Raw genomic sequence first — 14566 nt, 5'->3', positions numbered from 1 at the left:
CACTGCAAGACTCATTATAAGACAACCAATCAGGAGGTGTGTCCAAGCAACTACGGGAGGTGGGACCAACCAATCAGTTTGGTTATCTCTCTGAACCAATCATATTTCCTTCTGTCCTCAGAACATTTTTTCGTGCAAGTAAAACTCCCCCGAGCGTACTCTACAACCCAAGTGTCCAAGCCCTTCCGGGTTTACTGCTTTACATGGTGCCGCATTTTCTGGACAATGAAAGAAACCTGACATGGTGTTACTGTTGTTAAGCTACGTAGCTGTGAACTTCGCCGTGCACCATGGAGGTGCTGACGTCGCACAGAGCGCCGAGAAACAAACTCTGAAAAAAGAACATTTTATTTTTAGTTATACACAGGCTAGCATAGCGTTAAAGGTTAGGAGTTTTGGAAAAGGAGCCGCACGGGTACTTGGCATACGGGACGTGCCATTAGCGCACGGCCACAGAGCCACCAGTGCGCATACAGCCTGATTCGGCAGGGCTTCCAAAAGGCCGGTACGATACATAGATACGCAGACAGATAGTACCACACTATGAGGCGGAGTCTTATCTGTGAGTCTAGTGTTCTGCAAAGTCGTCACATGAAGGTGCTATATATAAAACCGGATTGATGGTGGGTCGCGAACCCAGAAGGTGTTCCTATACACAAGAGGGCCGGCGCGGGCCCTTAGCTGCGCAGAGCTGCCAGTCTGGACTGCATCTCCTCCAGGTTCTCTTCGGCCTCTTCCTCTGAGGCTGCCGCTGCTCCCTCGGGCTCCGCCTCAGGCAGGGCCTCGGTCACCTTGCTGGGGGCCTTGCCAAGGGCTCCTGTAAAGACAGTCTCATGGTCTGAGAGTGCGATCCCTATATCTAACAGCAGGACACTCAAATATGCTTAGGAGACATTTTTTGAAAGATGGCTGTTATCGTATTTACTCTAAAGCGGATGCTCATCCGGTTTTCACCTTGAGCAATCTGATTCTCGTAGGAACTGGCTGGATTTTACATGGATCTGCAGATTATTCTCCGATAGGCTGAGGTCCGTCTCACCTACTCTCAAACACCCAGTGAGGAGAAGGAGCCAGTTACCTGCTGTGATCTCGAAGAGGATCCTGTCAACTTCAGCCTCCGCCATCTCCTCCATCTCCTCCTCGTCGTCCATGCTCTCAAACGTGTCCTCCAACATCTCCTCGATCATGCCAGCCTGGGAAATGCATCATGCAGAGCAGCTTTAGTTTTCAGTTCACATGAAGACCTTACAAGCACCCTGCCCACCCTGTTTCAGTGTGAGGAGCGTAACAGGAGAGTAAGCAGGGGAGTAACAGGCCTGACGCGCAAAGCAGAGCAGGGGAGTAACAGGCCTGACGCGCAAAGCAGGGCAGGGGAGTAACAGGCCTGACGCGCAAAGCAGGGCAGGGGAGTAACAGGCCTGACGCGCAAAGCAGGGCAGGGGAGTAACAGGCCTGACACGCAAAGCAGGGCAGGGGAGTAACAGGCCTGATGCGCAAAGCAGAGCAGGGGAGTAACAGGCCTGACGCGCAAAAGAGAACAGGGGAGTAACAGGCCTGACGTGCAAAGCAGGGCAGGGGAGTAACAGGCTAGACACGCAAAGCAGGGCAGGGGAGTAACAGGCTAGACACGCAAAGCAGAGCAGGGGAGTAACAGGCCTGACGTGCAATGCAGAGCAGGGGAGTAACAGGCCTCACGTGCAATGCAGAGCAGTGGAGTAACAGGCCTGACGCTCAAAGGAGAACAGGGGAGTAACAGGCCTGACGCGCAAAGCAGGGCAGGGGAGTAACAGGCCTGACGCGCAAAGCAGAGCAGGGGAGTAACAGGCCTGACGCGCAAAGCAGGGCAGGAGAGTAACAGGCCTGACGCGCAAAGCAGAGCAGGAGAGTAACAGGCTTGACGCTCCACACGCAGGCCTCGGCTGGAACGGCAGCTTCTCAGCACCAACCTTCATCATTTCCTTCGATAGCTCCCTCATGGTGGCCTGGATCTCAGGGACCTTCACCAAATTCTGCATGGCCTTCATCACCTCCGTGCTCCTCTGCAGGGCTCCGGAGACACGCAGCACAGCTGCCGGATTGAGCACGATTCAGGAAGCAGTCCTGTCATACTACACGTCACGTATAAGACGGATGCAAAGTCACGCCCATTATACCATTAGTTATGAGAAGATACTGCACCTTTATCACCTGCACACAATGCATTTCTATCTTAGTGAATTCAGACCTACTACACCCAACCACAGAAATAGGCCACCTTTTGTACTAGCTCCACCCAAACCTGTTCTACGCCTATGTTTGTACCAACCACACACACACACACACTCGTGACACATTTGCCCTCAGAAGGAAGTTTACTCACAAAGCTGGTTCTTCATGCTCAGTAACACAGAGTTCATTTGGGCTTTGGAAGCGTACAGCTTGGCCACTGCCTTCTTGGAGTGGATCATCTCCTTGGCCAGGATCACACAGACGTCCTTCTGCCCCTTCTTGGCAGCCTCTTTGATAGAGCGTTTCACCTTCTCTTCTTCCCTCTGGATGTCTGTGTCACAGTATGGTAGAGCTTACCAGCCAGTTACCGTTCACTGGTAATGGGTGTGTGAGATGTGTGTGTGTGTACCTAGAAAACCTGTGAATGTCAAACACAGCTGGGATTGTTCTAACACCATGCTGAAGAACTGTTAAGGCACTTTAACACTAAACTCACCTCGAATCTGCCTATCGATCACACGCATCTCCTTCCTAATTTTGAGTGACCACTCATTGACCTGTTAATACAAAATATTCCATTAAAATATTGCTAATGCAGCAGTAATTTAAAAAAAAACTCAGACATTGCCTAGCAGAGCAAAATGTGTGAAATGCACAACTACACTGAGATGTACACGAATATTGTAAACATGGCAATTTGTTTACAGAAATGAGAAAAAAATCTCGTACTATCCCGCAAAGCCGCTCGCGAGGGTGACGCGTGTGCGTCTAAAAGACTTGATCGTCTTGCTGACGTCATCGAATCGATTTTTTTAACAAAAAAAAACAAAACAACTCGCGGGGGGAGGCTGACGAACAAGGTTTTCTTTTCGCGGAAAACCAGTCTCGGGTGCTGCACGTTATACACGACAGTCCAACGAACGAACACATTTTTAAACGAACTGTTTTTCCGCCGTTGACGCTGTCATCGTTTTGACACAATCACAAAATAATCAATCTGAACGTAGCGGAATAGCATATCAACTCCGGTAATCTTTCTTATGTCAAACACACTTACTCAAGTAGGAACTAAAACAGCAGCATCAACGTAAAGGAAGCAGTTAACTTTGCCATTTTAAGCGTTTCGGCGTACTCACGGTACTGTCTGTACACTTGACATCCTAGCGTTTTTATCGTTCGGAATCAGTAACTACCAACATTTAATGTAAACATACTCACCAGATCTTTGGGTGGTGTTTCATTCGTTTTCCCAAAAAGCCCCATTACTTAATACAATATGACGTTTGCTCACTGGCTATATCCAAAAAAACAAACCACCATTACTCCTGCGCTTCCTACTTCCTGGATGTGGCTGGCGACTTCCCGTGACGTCTTCCTATTCTCCTTCCTCCCACCGTAATATTCCAGTCTGAGCGTTAACGCGGGCAATGCCGCCACCTACTGGCAAGGAGAGCAAACTACATATACATATATACATACACTACTCACAATAAGTTAGGGATATTGTAATGTACATGAGTGCTTCTCTAATTTGCTCTGAATATTAATGAAATATGTAAAAGTTCCCTTTGATATTACTAATAATGTAGAAAAGAAACACCGTTGTCATTAGCTTAATATTTATTACCCCAGAAATTTAGACAATAACAGGGACAGCCCCAAATAACAAAAATTGACAATCTCAGTAGCGGATGTTTCCACCATTTGCCGCAATGACAGTTTGACAGCGACATCTCATGCTCCTCACTAGCCTCATGATGTTGTCCTGAGGCAATGCGGTCCACTCTTCCACAAGTGCTACACGCAGTTCTGCCAGGTCACGTGGTGGTGGGGTACGATCATCCAGTCTCTGCTTCAATTGGTCCCAGACGTGCTCTATGGGGTTCAGGTCAGGGGACATTGATGGCCATACCATATGAGGCACTCCAACTTCCTGAAGTCAAGCTGTGACAATTCTGCCACGATTTGGTGGAGCAATAACATCCATGAACAGAAAGTTGGGGGTGTGCTGGTGGAATTGAGGGATGATGAAGGGTTCAATGATGTCTCTGAGGTAAGAATGTGCAGTGACTGAGCCATGGGCAATAACCAAATCTGTTTTGCGCTGACTGGTGATGCCTGCCCAGACCTCCTCCACCAAAGCAAACCCTGGGGACCATGTTGACCTCAGCGTATCGCTCACCTCGTCGTCTCCAGCAACGCTGACGGCCATCATTTCCGTGCAAGGTAGTACCCCGCGCATCTCGTAAACGGGCCTGCAGCTGTGTGGCAGTTGCATAACGATGTCTGAGTGCAGTGGTCCTTAGGTACTGGTCATCGTTGCGGTCTGTCTCTCATAGGGCTCCACTTCTGGGCCTGTCCTGAACTTTGCCAGTAGTTCTGCGTCTTGATGCAAGTCTGCTGATGACACTTTGAGACACACCAAGTTCACGAGCAACATCTGACTGCCTGCCACCGACTCGAAGGCGCGCCATGGCCAGGTGGCGCTGGTCGTCCGTTAAGTGATGTCGTGTGTTCATGGCTGTTTGACTGATGAACTTGGAATGACTTGCTGACAATACCAGCTTTTTATCCCCACAGACTGTTGAAATTGATGCCACATTGAAAAAGGTTGTCTTGTGATAATGGCCCCAATAAGGCACATCTGTACACAATGAGACCATTACATGGAAAACGCAAAATGAGGTGTGTCTATCACCCCAATACAATTGCCTCCCTATCCTACAAATGTCTGAAGTGTAACAAACACTATATGTATGACATCCACTGAGTGTCTCACAATAACCCTAACTTATTGTGAGTAGTGTATGTCAGTCTGGAAAATTAACAAATTAACAAAAAAATTAATTAATAAATGATAGTGATAAGACACTCTGGTCCACAGTTCTTGAGGCTCCAATTAGTTACCCCCCCCACCCTTACGGGGACTGGTGGATGGGCACCGGTGGTGAATCAGCTGGGTGAAGGGAAAGCTGCAGGAATCTTTGATATCTGGGGTGAACTTCTCCAGGCTGGGGGGGGTAAGTTGCATTTCCTCCAGAAAATGTTATGCTCCCGGAACCTGAATAGGTGATCTGTTCACATGGCATGTTGGAACAATGTCCCTTTTATTTGCTTTGTTTGATCACGAGCTGTTGACCATAAACCATAATCATAAACCAGGTGTCCTGTGAATTTGATGGCTGCAAACCCATTTATGATTCTGAAGGCAGTGGGGGTGGCATTCTACGTGTAAATACTAGGCAGCTATATGAAATATGTAGAAAGTATGAACGTGCCTACAGTATTAGTGCACTGTTGTGTTTAAGTTAAATTTATAATCGAGCTGGATGTTTCATATACTTATACACTGACGGATTGTAGTAGTTCTAGACCCAGTCAAAAGTTTTATTTCATTCGCTCATTCTGTTCACTTTTATGAATTGTATTCCCCAAACAGCGACTCTGTATGGTTTCAGACTGGTCTGCTACCACATACACATACACAATTTAACAACTCCAATTAGTATCAGTATGTTTTTGGACTGTGGGGGGAAACCGGAGTACCCGGAGGAAACCCCACGACGACATGGGGAGAACATGTAAACTCCACACACATGTAACCCAGGCGGAGACTCGAACCCAGGTCCCAGAGGTGTGAGAAACCGGAATTGAACAATGTGACTTGTAACGTGAACATAGAGCTAACTGACCTAACATGCCACTCAAGCAGCACATTATCGCAGGAATCATCACACAGACTGGACAGTGATTAATGTGAGGAACTGCACGTGGCAACACCAGAAAAAACAGCTCGGCAGCTGTAATGATTTGACACTTTCTTCCGTGACCATTTTGTGGTTATAAGCCATTTCCGAAACGACATGCAAAAGTCGTGTTACACAACATCGGGATGTAACTACGCCGCAATAAAAGAAATTTGAGTGCTAAAGTAAAAATCTATTTAACACAGCAACAAACAAAATATAAATTAATTCACCAGGATTCCCACTGACCCGTATTTGCGTTAAAGAAAAAAAGAAGACATTTTGGAGTAAATATTTTTGAAAATAACATGAGCTGTATAAAGGATAATGCTGAAGGGAGTCCTACAAATGGGCGTATGGAAAGGATGAGTGGATACAGTTAGTGAAGGGATGAAATGTATTTTGGTTACAAATTCCAGATGCAGGGTGTCTTGTCCTCTTTCGTTAGTTTGCGTTCCCAGTTTTTCTTGGAAGCAGAAGCTCAGGAGCTACTGGATCTTCCTGGTACCCAGTTGTACAACGAGCAAAGGGCAGATAACCCTGAACAGCCTCCAGGTAGTAAGTGAAGCCTTTCTCCTTTATGGAGGAGATAAGTCTATCTTCCCATGATGCACTTTGTGTGGTTCATGAACACCCACCTGTACACACCTCCTGAATTTTACAATGAGAGTTTAAAGATAAGATAGGATAGATTAGGGGGATGTTTGTTCAACATCACCGGTACTTTCGATTTGCCAGTGGAAGAAGCCAGAATCACTTCCCGTTTCTGGGATATATTATTATTTTTTTACATATAACACGGTACCCATGTTCCGTTAGAATATGTGACTGATGTATATCATCTTTCAATAAACACTTTAACAGGCCACTGAGAAACAGAAGGGATGACTAAGCAATAATTTCCAGACCTGCTGTGATTAATCACACAGATCTGAAGCTGTATAATGTAGCTCCTAGATGACTCTCTGGCCTGGTTAACTTATAATTTCTGCATACGAGCTCGCTGCTTCCTCATTTCTGAATTTCATGTGTTTGTCGGGACAACGCAGTGCAGAATACGTGGACTTCAAAATTACAAGTGTATCCCTTTAAAGTTAGTGGAGAATGGATTCATTATGCATCGTATGTTTATTCAGCTCTGCGAATAAATGAGGCAGGAATATCTGATCGTTTATTGCAGCCACGACATACACCCTACATAATGGCAGCTTTGCAGAAAAGGATAAATAGTCCGCCTATCATCGCTTTCTAATCAGTAATACCGTTCAAAACTATTAAGTCGGCGTGAATGTTTTCAGGTAAAACTGTCGAAAAAGACTGGTCTACATGGCATGCATATGCATTTCTGCAGTTTATCTAAAGCATTATGTGTAATTAAACGGTATATAAGGATAAGGCTATACTGAAATATCTAAAAACATTAAAACCATAATCTTTGTATAGCGGAATGACGTTTTTTCTGCTACCTTAAAAGCATCTTTAATTTCACCTGTTTCAGTACGTAAGAAGTTAAAGACTTTATATATTAGGTTTCACATAAAAGTTTTTTTTTTAAAGGTTTTATCTACCGCATGATCTTTTCCGGGTTTTTCCGTATGCAGATCGGGGCCCAATGAAGACGCTGAACATGTGTGAAGCAGGAAGGGGCGCGAAGCGGCGCTGACGCTCCCGCGGACGAAGTGCAAAGCAGCCGCCCGGACTCCGCCGTCGCCGGCCGACCGAGCGCAGCCCCGCCGCTGACGCCAGTTAATAAGGTAAGTTACAGGCTCATTTGCACAAGCTGATAGATTTGTTGCTAAAAAGGCGCGTTGAAAAAATCCTATAATAAATAGGCTGTAGCTTTATGATTTATATGGCCTAATTAATGTACTTTAAATCACAATTAAGGAATAAAGTTAATTTATTTTTGCAGTACAAAATGAGAAATGCCTGAAACGGGGAAGTTTTTCTTTTGTCTGGAAGTGATATAATTACCAGGAGAGACGCTACTTTGCTCTTAATACTCGGTGTCAGTGACGCTGCGATATTGTTACCAATTACAAAAGTCTCACTTTAAGATGGCATAAAATGGGCATACTTGATATATTATCAGTGCAACATTTTTTATATGTGCGAAATGATCGTTATTGCAGAGACAGACTCAAAGTGTTTGAGTGTACAGGTTGCTTCCTGTTTGGTTTGTAGAAGCGGAGGAGCTGGAGGAAAGCCAAGGCAGTGACGATGGCCGAGTGCCCGAGTGCGTCTCAGCTCAGGTGCGGGGTCTGCCAGCGGCCCCCCAACGTGCCTGTCATGCTGTCCTGCTGGCACCCCTTCTGCCTGGGCTGCATCGAGCGCGTGTGGTGCCAGGTGCCCAGACTGGACCACGGCTGCCCGCTGTGCCTGAATGTCCCTCTGCCCCCCAGCACCTCATCACCAGTGGCTTCCCCCTCCGGCGTCCTCTGCGATTTTTGCCTGGGCGATCGGCCCGCAGCATCAAAGACCTGCCTGACCTGCCTGGCCTCCTTCTGTGAGGAGCACCTGCAGCCACACCTCTCGTCGGAGATGTTCCGCGGGCACCGCCTGGCCGAGCCCAGCGCCGACCTGAGTGCCCGGTGCTGTGCGGAGCACGGCAAGGCGCTGGAGATGTTCTGCCGCGACTGCCGGATGTGCGTGTGCAGCATGTGCCCGGTCCTGGGCCGGCACCAGGGCCACCGCGTCAAACTCGTGGACCAAGAGGCTGTAGAGAAACGGGTAATCCGCCATGCCGCCAGGGGTACCCGGGCACAGGGGAGCGGGTAATAGGTTCGTGCCGGCGGTACAGTTTCAGTGCCGCAGGTGGGTGTTTCGCCAGTGTTGTTTACATCTCTCCTGTCCAGAGGTGGCAATTCCATGTCCAGAAAGTAAACATCCAGGCAGTCATTTTATTTCAACCTACCAATCGAGCATGAAGAGTGACAGTCACAGAGTATTCGGCTGACTGGCTGAACCAAAATCTCGGTCTGGATTTTTACTTTCTGGACCTGAACTCTCCACCTGTGCACCCTGCCCCTGAATATCTGGATTACCCATGAAATAGCGGATACCTGGTGCTAAAAGCTACAAAAACAGTGCAACACATGTTGTGTCTTATACACGTTTTACAAATGTTTAAAAAAATCAAAGTTGCGTGCTTTTCATATGTCTGTCATTTCTTTAGTAAAGTCATGATCCTAGCTTTGAACATACCTACAAAATGTAAAAGTTCTTAACAGCAACGGTAAAATAGTGAAGATATTGTGGAATGATGGATTTCCTTCTCTCATGAACGATCTGTAGAATCTACTTAAGATTTGCCAGAACAGGCTGAGCTGCAAGACCAAACAGGAAGAGGCCAATATTAAGCAGATCCAGAAGGCCTCGGAGGAGCTGAAGGTGATGCACCACGAGACCAGACACTTTCACTTTCGTTTATTAAATCAAGGGCGCGTTGTATGCTAAGGTTTCAGCACAAGGCGGGTGTTAAATAGGAACTGGAAAAACTGGAAACCAGCGAAAGGAAGAGAGAGATATATGTTATGGTTTTTTTTGAGTTGCTAAGATACATTCTGCAAAACTGGAGTCACTGGAGTCTCAAAACCCTTCACACATTTGCTGTAACATCAGTTTATGTGGGTCAAACTGTGAATCATCCCTCACTGCTGTCATACAAAGTGCATTCAGAGACTGAGTGCCTCACAGTTCATGGTTCCTTTCTCAGGCAAAATCCACTATCAAAACTTTGCCTTTTAGAGGCCATTTTGCACATGCTTACATACTGGTCCCAAAACTGTTAGTCATACATTCAAAACTCCCAGGTGATTCCCTACCATAGATGCATCGCTAGAGAAGATATCAGATGTGATGTAGATGAGAACCTGTGGCCGGATCCAGTGGAGCGGATGGATTAGCAGGACTACTACTGTACTTGGGGATCAACTGCAAATGTGTGTGTGTGAGAGAGAGAGAATTTTATATATATATATATAAGTACACGTGTGTATGTGCACAGTGTATTTTGTATTTCCTAAGATGCTGTATTTTTTTAAATTTAAATTACTGATGTAATTTCTTATGTTCTTATGATGATTATTTTATAGTTACACTGCAGTAAGGAATAAAGGCCATCGACATATATAGCAACACGGTTTATTCATTCCGGAACATTTCATAGGGTGAAATGTTCTGTTTTGTAATGCAGTGTGTGTGACATCAGTGACTTTACAGATGATCCTTTGCTGATGATGGCATATGCGATGCTGTCTCTTGTCACTGTTTTGTCGGCCATTCTTTAGTGTGTGATATAGGTTTAGGGTTAGGTTTAGGGTTAGGTTTAGGGTTAGGCTTAGGAGGAGACTTTGGCCAAGCTGCTTATCGATGTTTTAGACTGTGTGAAGAGTTTTGAGCAAGTGGCTTCAGTATTGCAGAATGTATCTTGGCAATTGGGAAAAAAACTAATATCATGAGATGATCAATGATTAAATTAAATAATTATTAATAAGGCACGGCCAGTGCTTGGCCTTTAACACTGGCGGACCGAGAACGAATCAGCCGGCTACCGCCTGTCGATGCCTCAGGTCTCGGCTAGGCACTGCAGCTCCTGGCTGACGCAGCAGTTCACCGAAATGCGCCTCCTGCTGGACGAGGAGGAGAAGGCGGCCAAGGAGCTGGTGGAGACCCAGAGCCAGGCCGTGCTGCAGGTGTACGGGGAGCAGGTGCAGGGCTGCCGGCAGCGAATCCAGACCTCCTACGAGTTTGCTCTGCGCGTTGATGAGATCTACAAGGAGGATGATGCCGTACAGCTATTAAAGGTAACTGCACCCGTTTGATGTAGGTGATCGTGACTTTTTACGATATGCCTGTTCCTCTGTCCATCGATAGTGTCTGATATCTTTGTATTAGTTAACATTTGTATTATTGATGATCTTTCGTATGGATTACTTTGTATCGCAAATTTTAACAACTGATCCATGAAAGATGACTAGCCAGCTAACGTCATTGTTCATTGTGAATATAAAGCAAGATTAGTCTGCATCGTGTTGACACTGACGTACTCGCCCCGCTGAGTGCGATCCGATCGAACAGGAAACTCGTCACTGACGGCGTGTAAAGACAGGTTTCTATATGTGGTGCTAAGGTTGTCTTGTGGTGTTTGTTTGTTTTAGATTTATTTTGTAAAATAATTTATGAGAAAGTGGTTTTCCAGGCTCCGGAAATAATGGATTTTTGGAGAAGCGTCTTTTTCATTGGACAGTGACATCGTGTCCCAGCTCATATATACCGATGTAATAAAATACTAATAGTAATGTAATAATCCCACTACATTCATACATACAACACATGAAAAATTACTAAGCTGGTACTCCATCCATCCATCCATCCATCCATCCATCCTGTAACTGCCTATCTGGTAGTACAGGGCTTTGGAGCCCATCCTGCACAGCACTGGGCACAAGGCAGGGCTACACCCAGGAAGGGATGCCAGTGCATTATAGGGGATACACACTAACTGCATATCTTTGCACCGTGGGAGGAAAACAGAGCACCCAGAGGGAACACGGCCCTGGGGGAGTGAGCCCACCATGCTGCCCGCTGGCTGATAGGGTAACGGTATAATCAGAGGGGGTCATTTCCAGTCCAGAAAGTAGAAGTCCACCCCGAGATTTTGTTTCAACCAATAAGTTGAGTATAAAGAGGCACAGTCACAGGGTCAATCTCGGCAAGAGCGGTCTTCCTAGCTTACCTCCCAAGAATGAACTTGGAGCGCAGTAAATCATGGGATTGGTCTCGTTTGACAAGCTTGAACCACCTTTAAAATTAAATCAGGACTTAAAACATTGTTTGCTGCAGCTTTTCAATACATTAAATCAGTTTATTCATAACCTGCCGACTACAATGTAACTTCTTTTCAGTTAACTGCTTATTTTTGTTTGGCTTTTAACGTTTCTTTAAGACAAAAAAAGCCTATTTCAGTAACTTTTATTTATACGTATCCTTCGGCCTTTGTAAAGCACTTTGAAGTGCCTTGCGTCCGAATTGTGCTGTGTACACAAACTCGCCTTTGAGGATAATAAAAGTGCAGAATGCCGTCCCCCCCCTCCCCAGGGTTTCACCGCAGCAGAGGCAGACATGCAGCTCCACCAGCAGCCCCCCGACCAGATTCACCCGGTGCCTCTGAACTTTGACCCTTTGCACACTTACGTTGGCTGCTTCCACAAAGCCCTGAAGACCATCCTGAGGAAGCCAGTGGAGCAGCGCGTCACGAAGGGCAAGTCAGACCCCCGGCTGGCCGCTCCGAGGCCTCCCGCTCTCGCTGGCCTCCCGCTGGGCTCCCGCTCTCGCTGGGCTCCCGCTCTCGCTGGGCTCCCGCTCTCACTGGGCTCCCGCTCTCACTGACTCCGGATCTCTTGCCGGTTTCAGGGCTGAGCAGTGGGCCGGACGCCAAGCAGGTGCAGACGCTGATTCACAGGACGAAGAGCACCGGGGATAAGCTGGCCTTCCTGCGATGTGAGCGCCTGCCTCCCTGCCACTTTTAATCCTTTCATTTAAATCAGCTGTTGTTAATTAACTGGTTTACCTACATTTTTCCTTGGTTAAGTCATGACCAGATTTTTCAAAAAGTATGAGTTAAATTATTTTCACAAAAAAAGTTACCTGAAAGAAAAACGAGATTAGAAAAAAAATACAAAATTTTGATATAAAAATATCCATCCATCCATCCATCCATCCATCCATCCATCCATCCATCTATCCATCCATCCATCCATCTTCTATAACTGCTTGTCCTATTCAGGGTATATAGCCTCGGATGCACAGTGTACCTTTCATATCCTGGTCAATGTTTAAGGTGCAGGGAGCCTTGGAACCTGGACAGGGCACCACACCGCTGTGATGTGGCTGTTTTTTTGTCTTTGCTCGTCACCTGTGAGATCTCATGCCCTCTCCACAACATCCCCCCCCCCTTCCTCCCATCAGATGCACGATCACCAATCCTGGATGCGGACACGGCGCACCCCCGCCTGCGTGTCTCTCCGACCTGGGAGACCGTCAGCAAGGCCTGGATGAGACGCTCCTGCTCGGACGGACCCCAGCGCTTCGACCGCCTGCTGCAGATGCTGGCTCGGGAGTCCTACTTCGCCGGGCGCCATTACTGGGAGGTGGACGTTCGGCTGGCCGGCCAGGGCTGGTGGGTGGGCGTGGCCTATCGCTCCATGGTGCGCAGAGGTGACTCTGAATCTTCACGCCTGGGCTGTAACGCCTCTTCCTGGTGTCTGAAACGCTTCGACCTGGAGTACTGGGCCTTCCACAACAGCACACGAGAGCCTGTGTTCCTGGAGCAGGATCCGGAACGCTTGGGCGTCTTCCTGGACTATGAGGCAGGGACACTTAGCTTCTATGACGCGCTGTCTGGGATGAGGCACCTACACACCTTCCAGGCAAGGTTCACGGAGCCACTGTACCCCGCCCTGCGTCTGTGGGAGGGGCCCATCTCACTCTGCAAACTGACGTGATAACTGGGGGGGGCTTCTTCCAGAAGCTCAGGGCTGTGAGCTCAGCATCTTTTAACAAGCGACAAACCGTACTGCACACTGGAGCCCTGCGACATATTTAAGCTTCTCCACTAGAGGGCACCGACAAGCATTATCCACACATTTAAACAGGACACCATATAAATTACGATACTCAATATTTCTGCATAGCTGTGTTGAACAGTAATTAACTACTCTGTAAAAAAAAACTGGAATAATATCGTTTTCAAGGATGTATTCTTGTTCCCCACATAGTAGGAAACAATTATGCGTTCAAATAAGCATGATTGATATGTCAGTATCCTATAGTGCAAAAGCCTGAATACACGGACTGAATTATGGAATATGAGGAACATCAGAATAACTGACGAGTCACTTTTAGCAGTTAAAAATAACCTGTCCACTGTGCATATTGATTCACCGAATGACACATAGATGTTTCCTGCTTCCTATTTAACCTGATCTTAAATGTGTTTTCGCATAACATATTTTAAATAAATCAAACTCAGTCCTCCGAAAGTGGACCACACTGCGTTCTTTTGAAAGAAGACTCATTTCACTCTCAGGTCCACTTCAGTTCTTTCTGCGCACACTATCGATACCAGCAGCCACTGGTGCCACTGTCTTGGAGCACTGCAGTGCAATAGCATGTGATCTGTCTACGGCAAGCCTAGAGGGCTAAAATACATGGCAAAAGGAGAAGGCAACCTGGAGCGCTTTGTGTTCTCAATGTACAGGTTAAGTGACCCACAATGCAGACTTGAAGCTCGGGTTGTTTCAGAGGTTCGTTTGGAGTCTTTACATATGCATACGGTCGCTATTGCAAAATAACGCAACTTGCACATCTACTAACTCCAGTTTGCTTAACACTATTTCTGTCAATTTCTTTCCTAAAATGAACTTTTCAAAGTGTGTGTGCAATGTTTTTATAAAATGATTAATAAAACTGTTCTGTTCTTTTCACTGAATGAACCAAGATTACTTCTTTACAGCAGTTTTTGGATTTCACACAAGCGCCTGATCACCTGCCAGTAGCAGCACAGGAGGTCATTTAAAGGTGAAGTTAAACGGAGCCCTTAATAAAACACG

General features: G+C 46.6%; 2 protein-coding genes across 2 annotated transcripts; one reads left to right on the top strand and one right to left on the bottom strand.

Moving 5' to 3' along the window:
* Positions 1–330: 330 nt before the first annotated feature.
* chmp3 (charged multivesicular body protein 3) lies at positions 331–3584 on the bottom strand. Its single transcript, XM_048995992.1, has 6 exons — positions 3427–3584; positions 2705–2765; positions 2360–2539; positions 1947–2068; positions 1079–1193; positions 331–817 (listed from the first exon to the last, which is right to left on the bottom strand). The coding sequence occupies exons 1-6, from the start codon at positions 3469–3471 to the stop codon at positions 678–680; spliced, it is 663 nt and encodes a 220-aa protein (XP_048851949.1). The 5' UTR covers positions 3472–3584; the 3' UTR covers positions 331–677.
* Positions 3585–6910: 3326 nt separating this feature from the next.
* On the top strand, positions 6911–14440 carry LOC125720495 (tripartite motif-containing protein 14-like). The gene is made up of 8 exons (XM_048995983.1): positions 6911–7252; positions 7556–7708; positions 8139–8684; positions 9249–9344; positions 10526–10759; positions 12054–12216; positions 12369–12455; positions 12924–14440. The coding sequence occupies exons 3-8, from the start codon at positions 8175–8177 to the stop codon at positions 13457–13459; spliced, it is 1626 nt and encodes a 541-aa protein (XP_048851940.1). The 5' UTR covers positions 6911–7252; positions 7556–7708; positions 8139–8174; the 3' UTR covers positions 13460–14440.
* Positions 14441–14566: the final 126 nt, after the last annotated feature.

The sequence above is a fragment of the Brienomyrus brachyistius genome, chromosome 25 (assembly GCF_023856365.1).
Source record: "Brienomyrus brachyistius isolate T26 chromosome 25, BBRACH_0.4, whole genome shotgun sequence".
Classification (NCBI taxonomy): domain Eukaryota; kingdom Metazoa; phylum Chordata; class Actinopteri; order Osteoglossiformes; family Mormyridae; genus Brienomyrus; species Brienomyrus brachyistius.
Note: the sequence above shows the minus strand (reverse complement) of the source record. Positions and strands in the feature narration are given on the sequence as shown.

What these genes read in the sequence shown, in the direction of transcription:
- chmp3 (XM_048995992.1), bottom strand. Translation starts at nt 3,471, where the DNA reads ATGGGGCTTTTTGGGAAAACGAATGAAACACCACCCAAAGATCTG. An exon ending in TATCGAAGGAAATGATGAAG is followed by an intron (nt 1,194 to 1,946) that starts GTTGGTGCTGAG and finishes TGCATTTCCCAG; the next exon opens with GCTGGCATGATCGAGGAGAT. An exon ending in CCTCTTCGAGATCACAGCAG is followed by an intron (nt 818 to 1,078) that starts GTAACTGGCTCC and finishes CTGTCTTTACAG; the next exon opens with GAGCCCTTGGCAAGGCCCCC.
- LOC125720495 (XM_048995983.1), top strand. Translation starts at nt 8,175, where the DNA reads ATGGCCGAGTGCCCGAGTGCGTCTCAGCTCAGGTGCGGGGTCTGCCAG. An exon ending in ATGCCGTACAGCTATTAAAG is followed by an intron (nt 10,760 to 12,053) that starts GTAACTGCACCC and finishes CCCCCTCCCCAG; the next exon opens with GGTTTCACCGCAGCAGAGGC. An exon ending in TAAGCTGGCCTTCCTGCGAT is followed by an intron (nt 12,456 to 12,923) that starts GTGAGCGCCTGC and finishes TCCTCCCATCAG; the next exon opens with ATGCACGATCACCAATCCTG.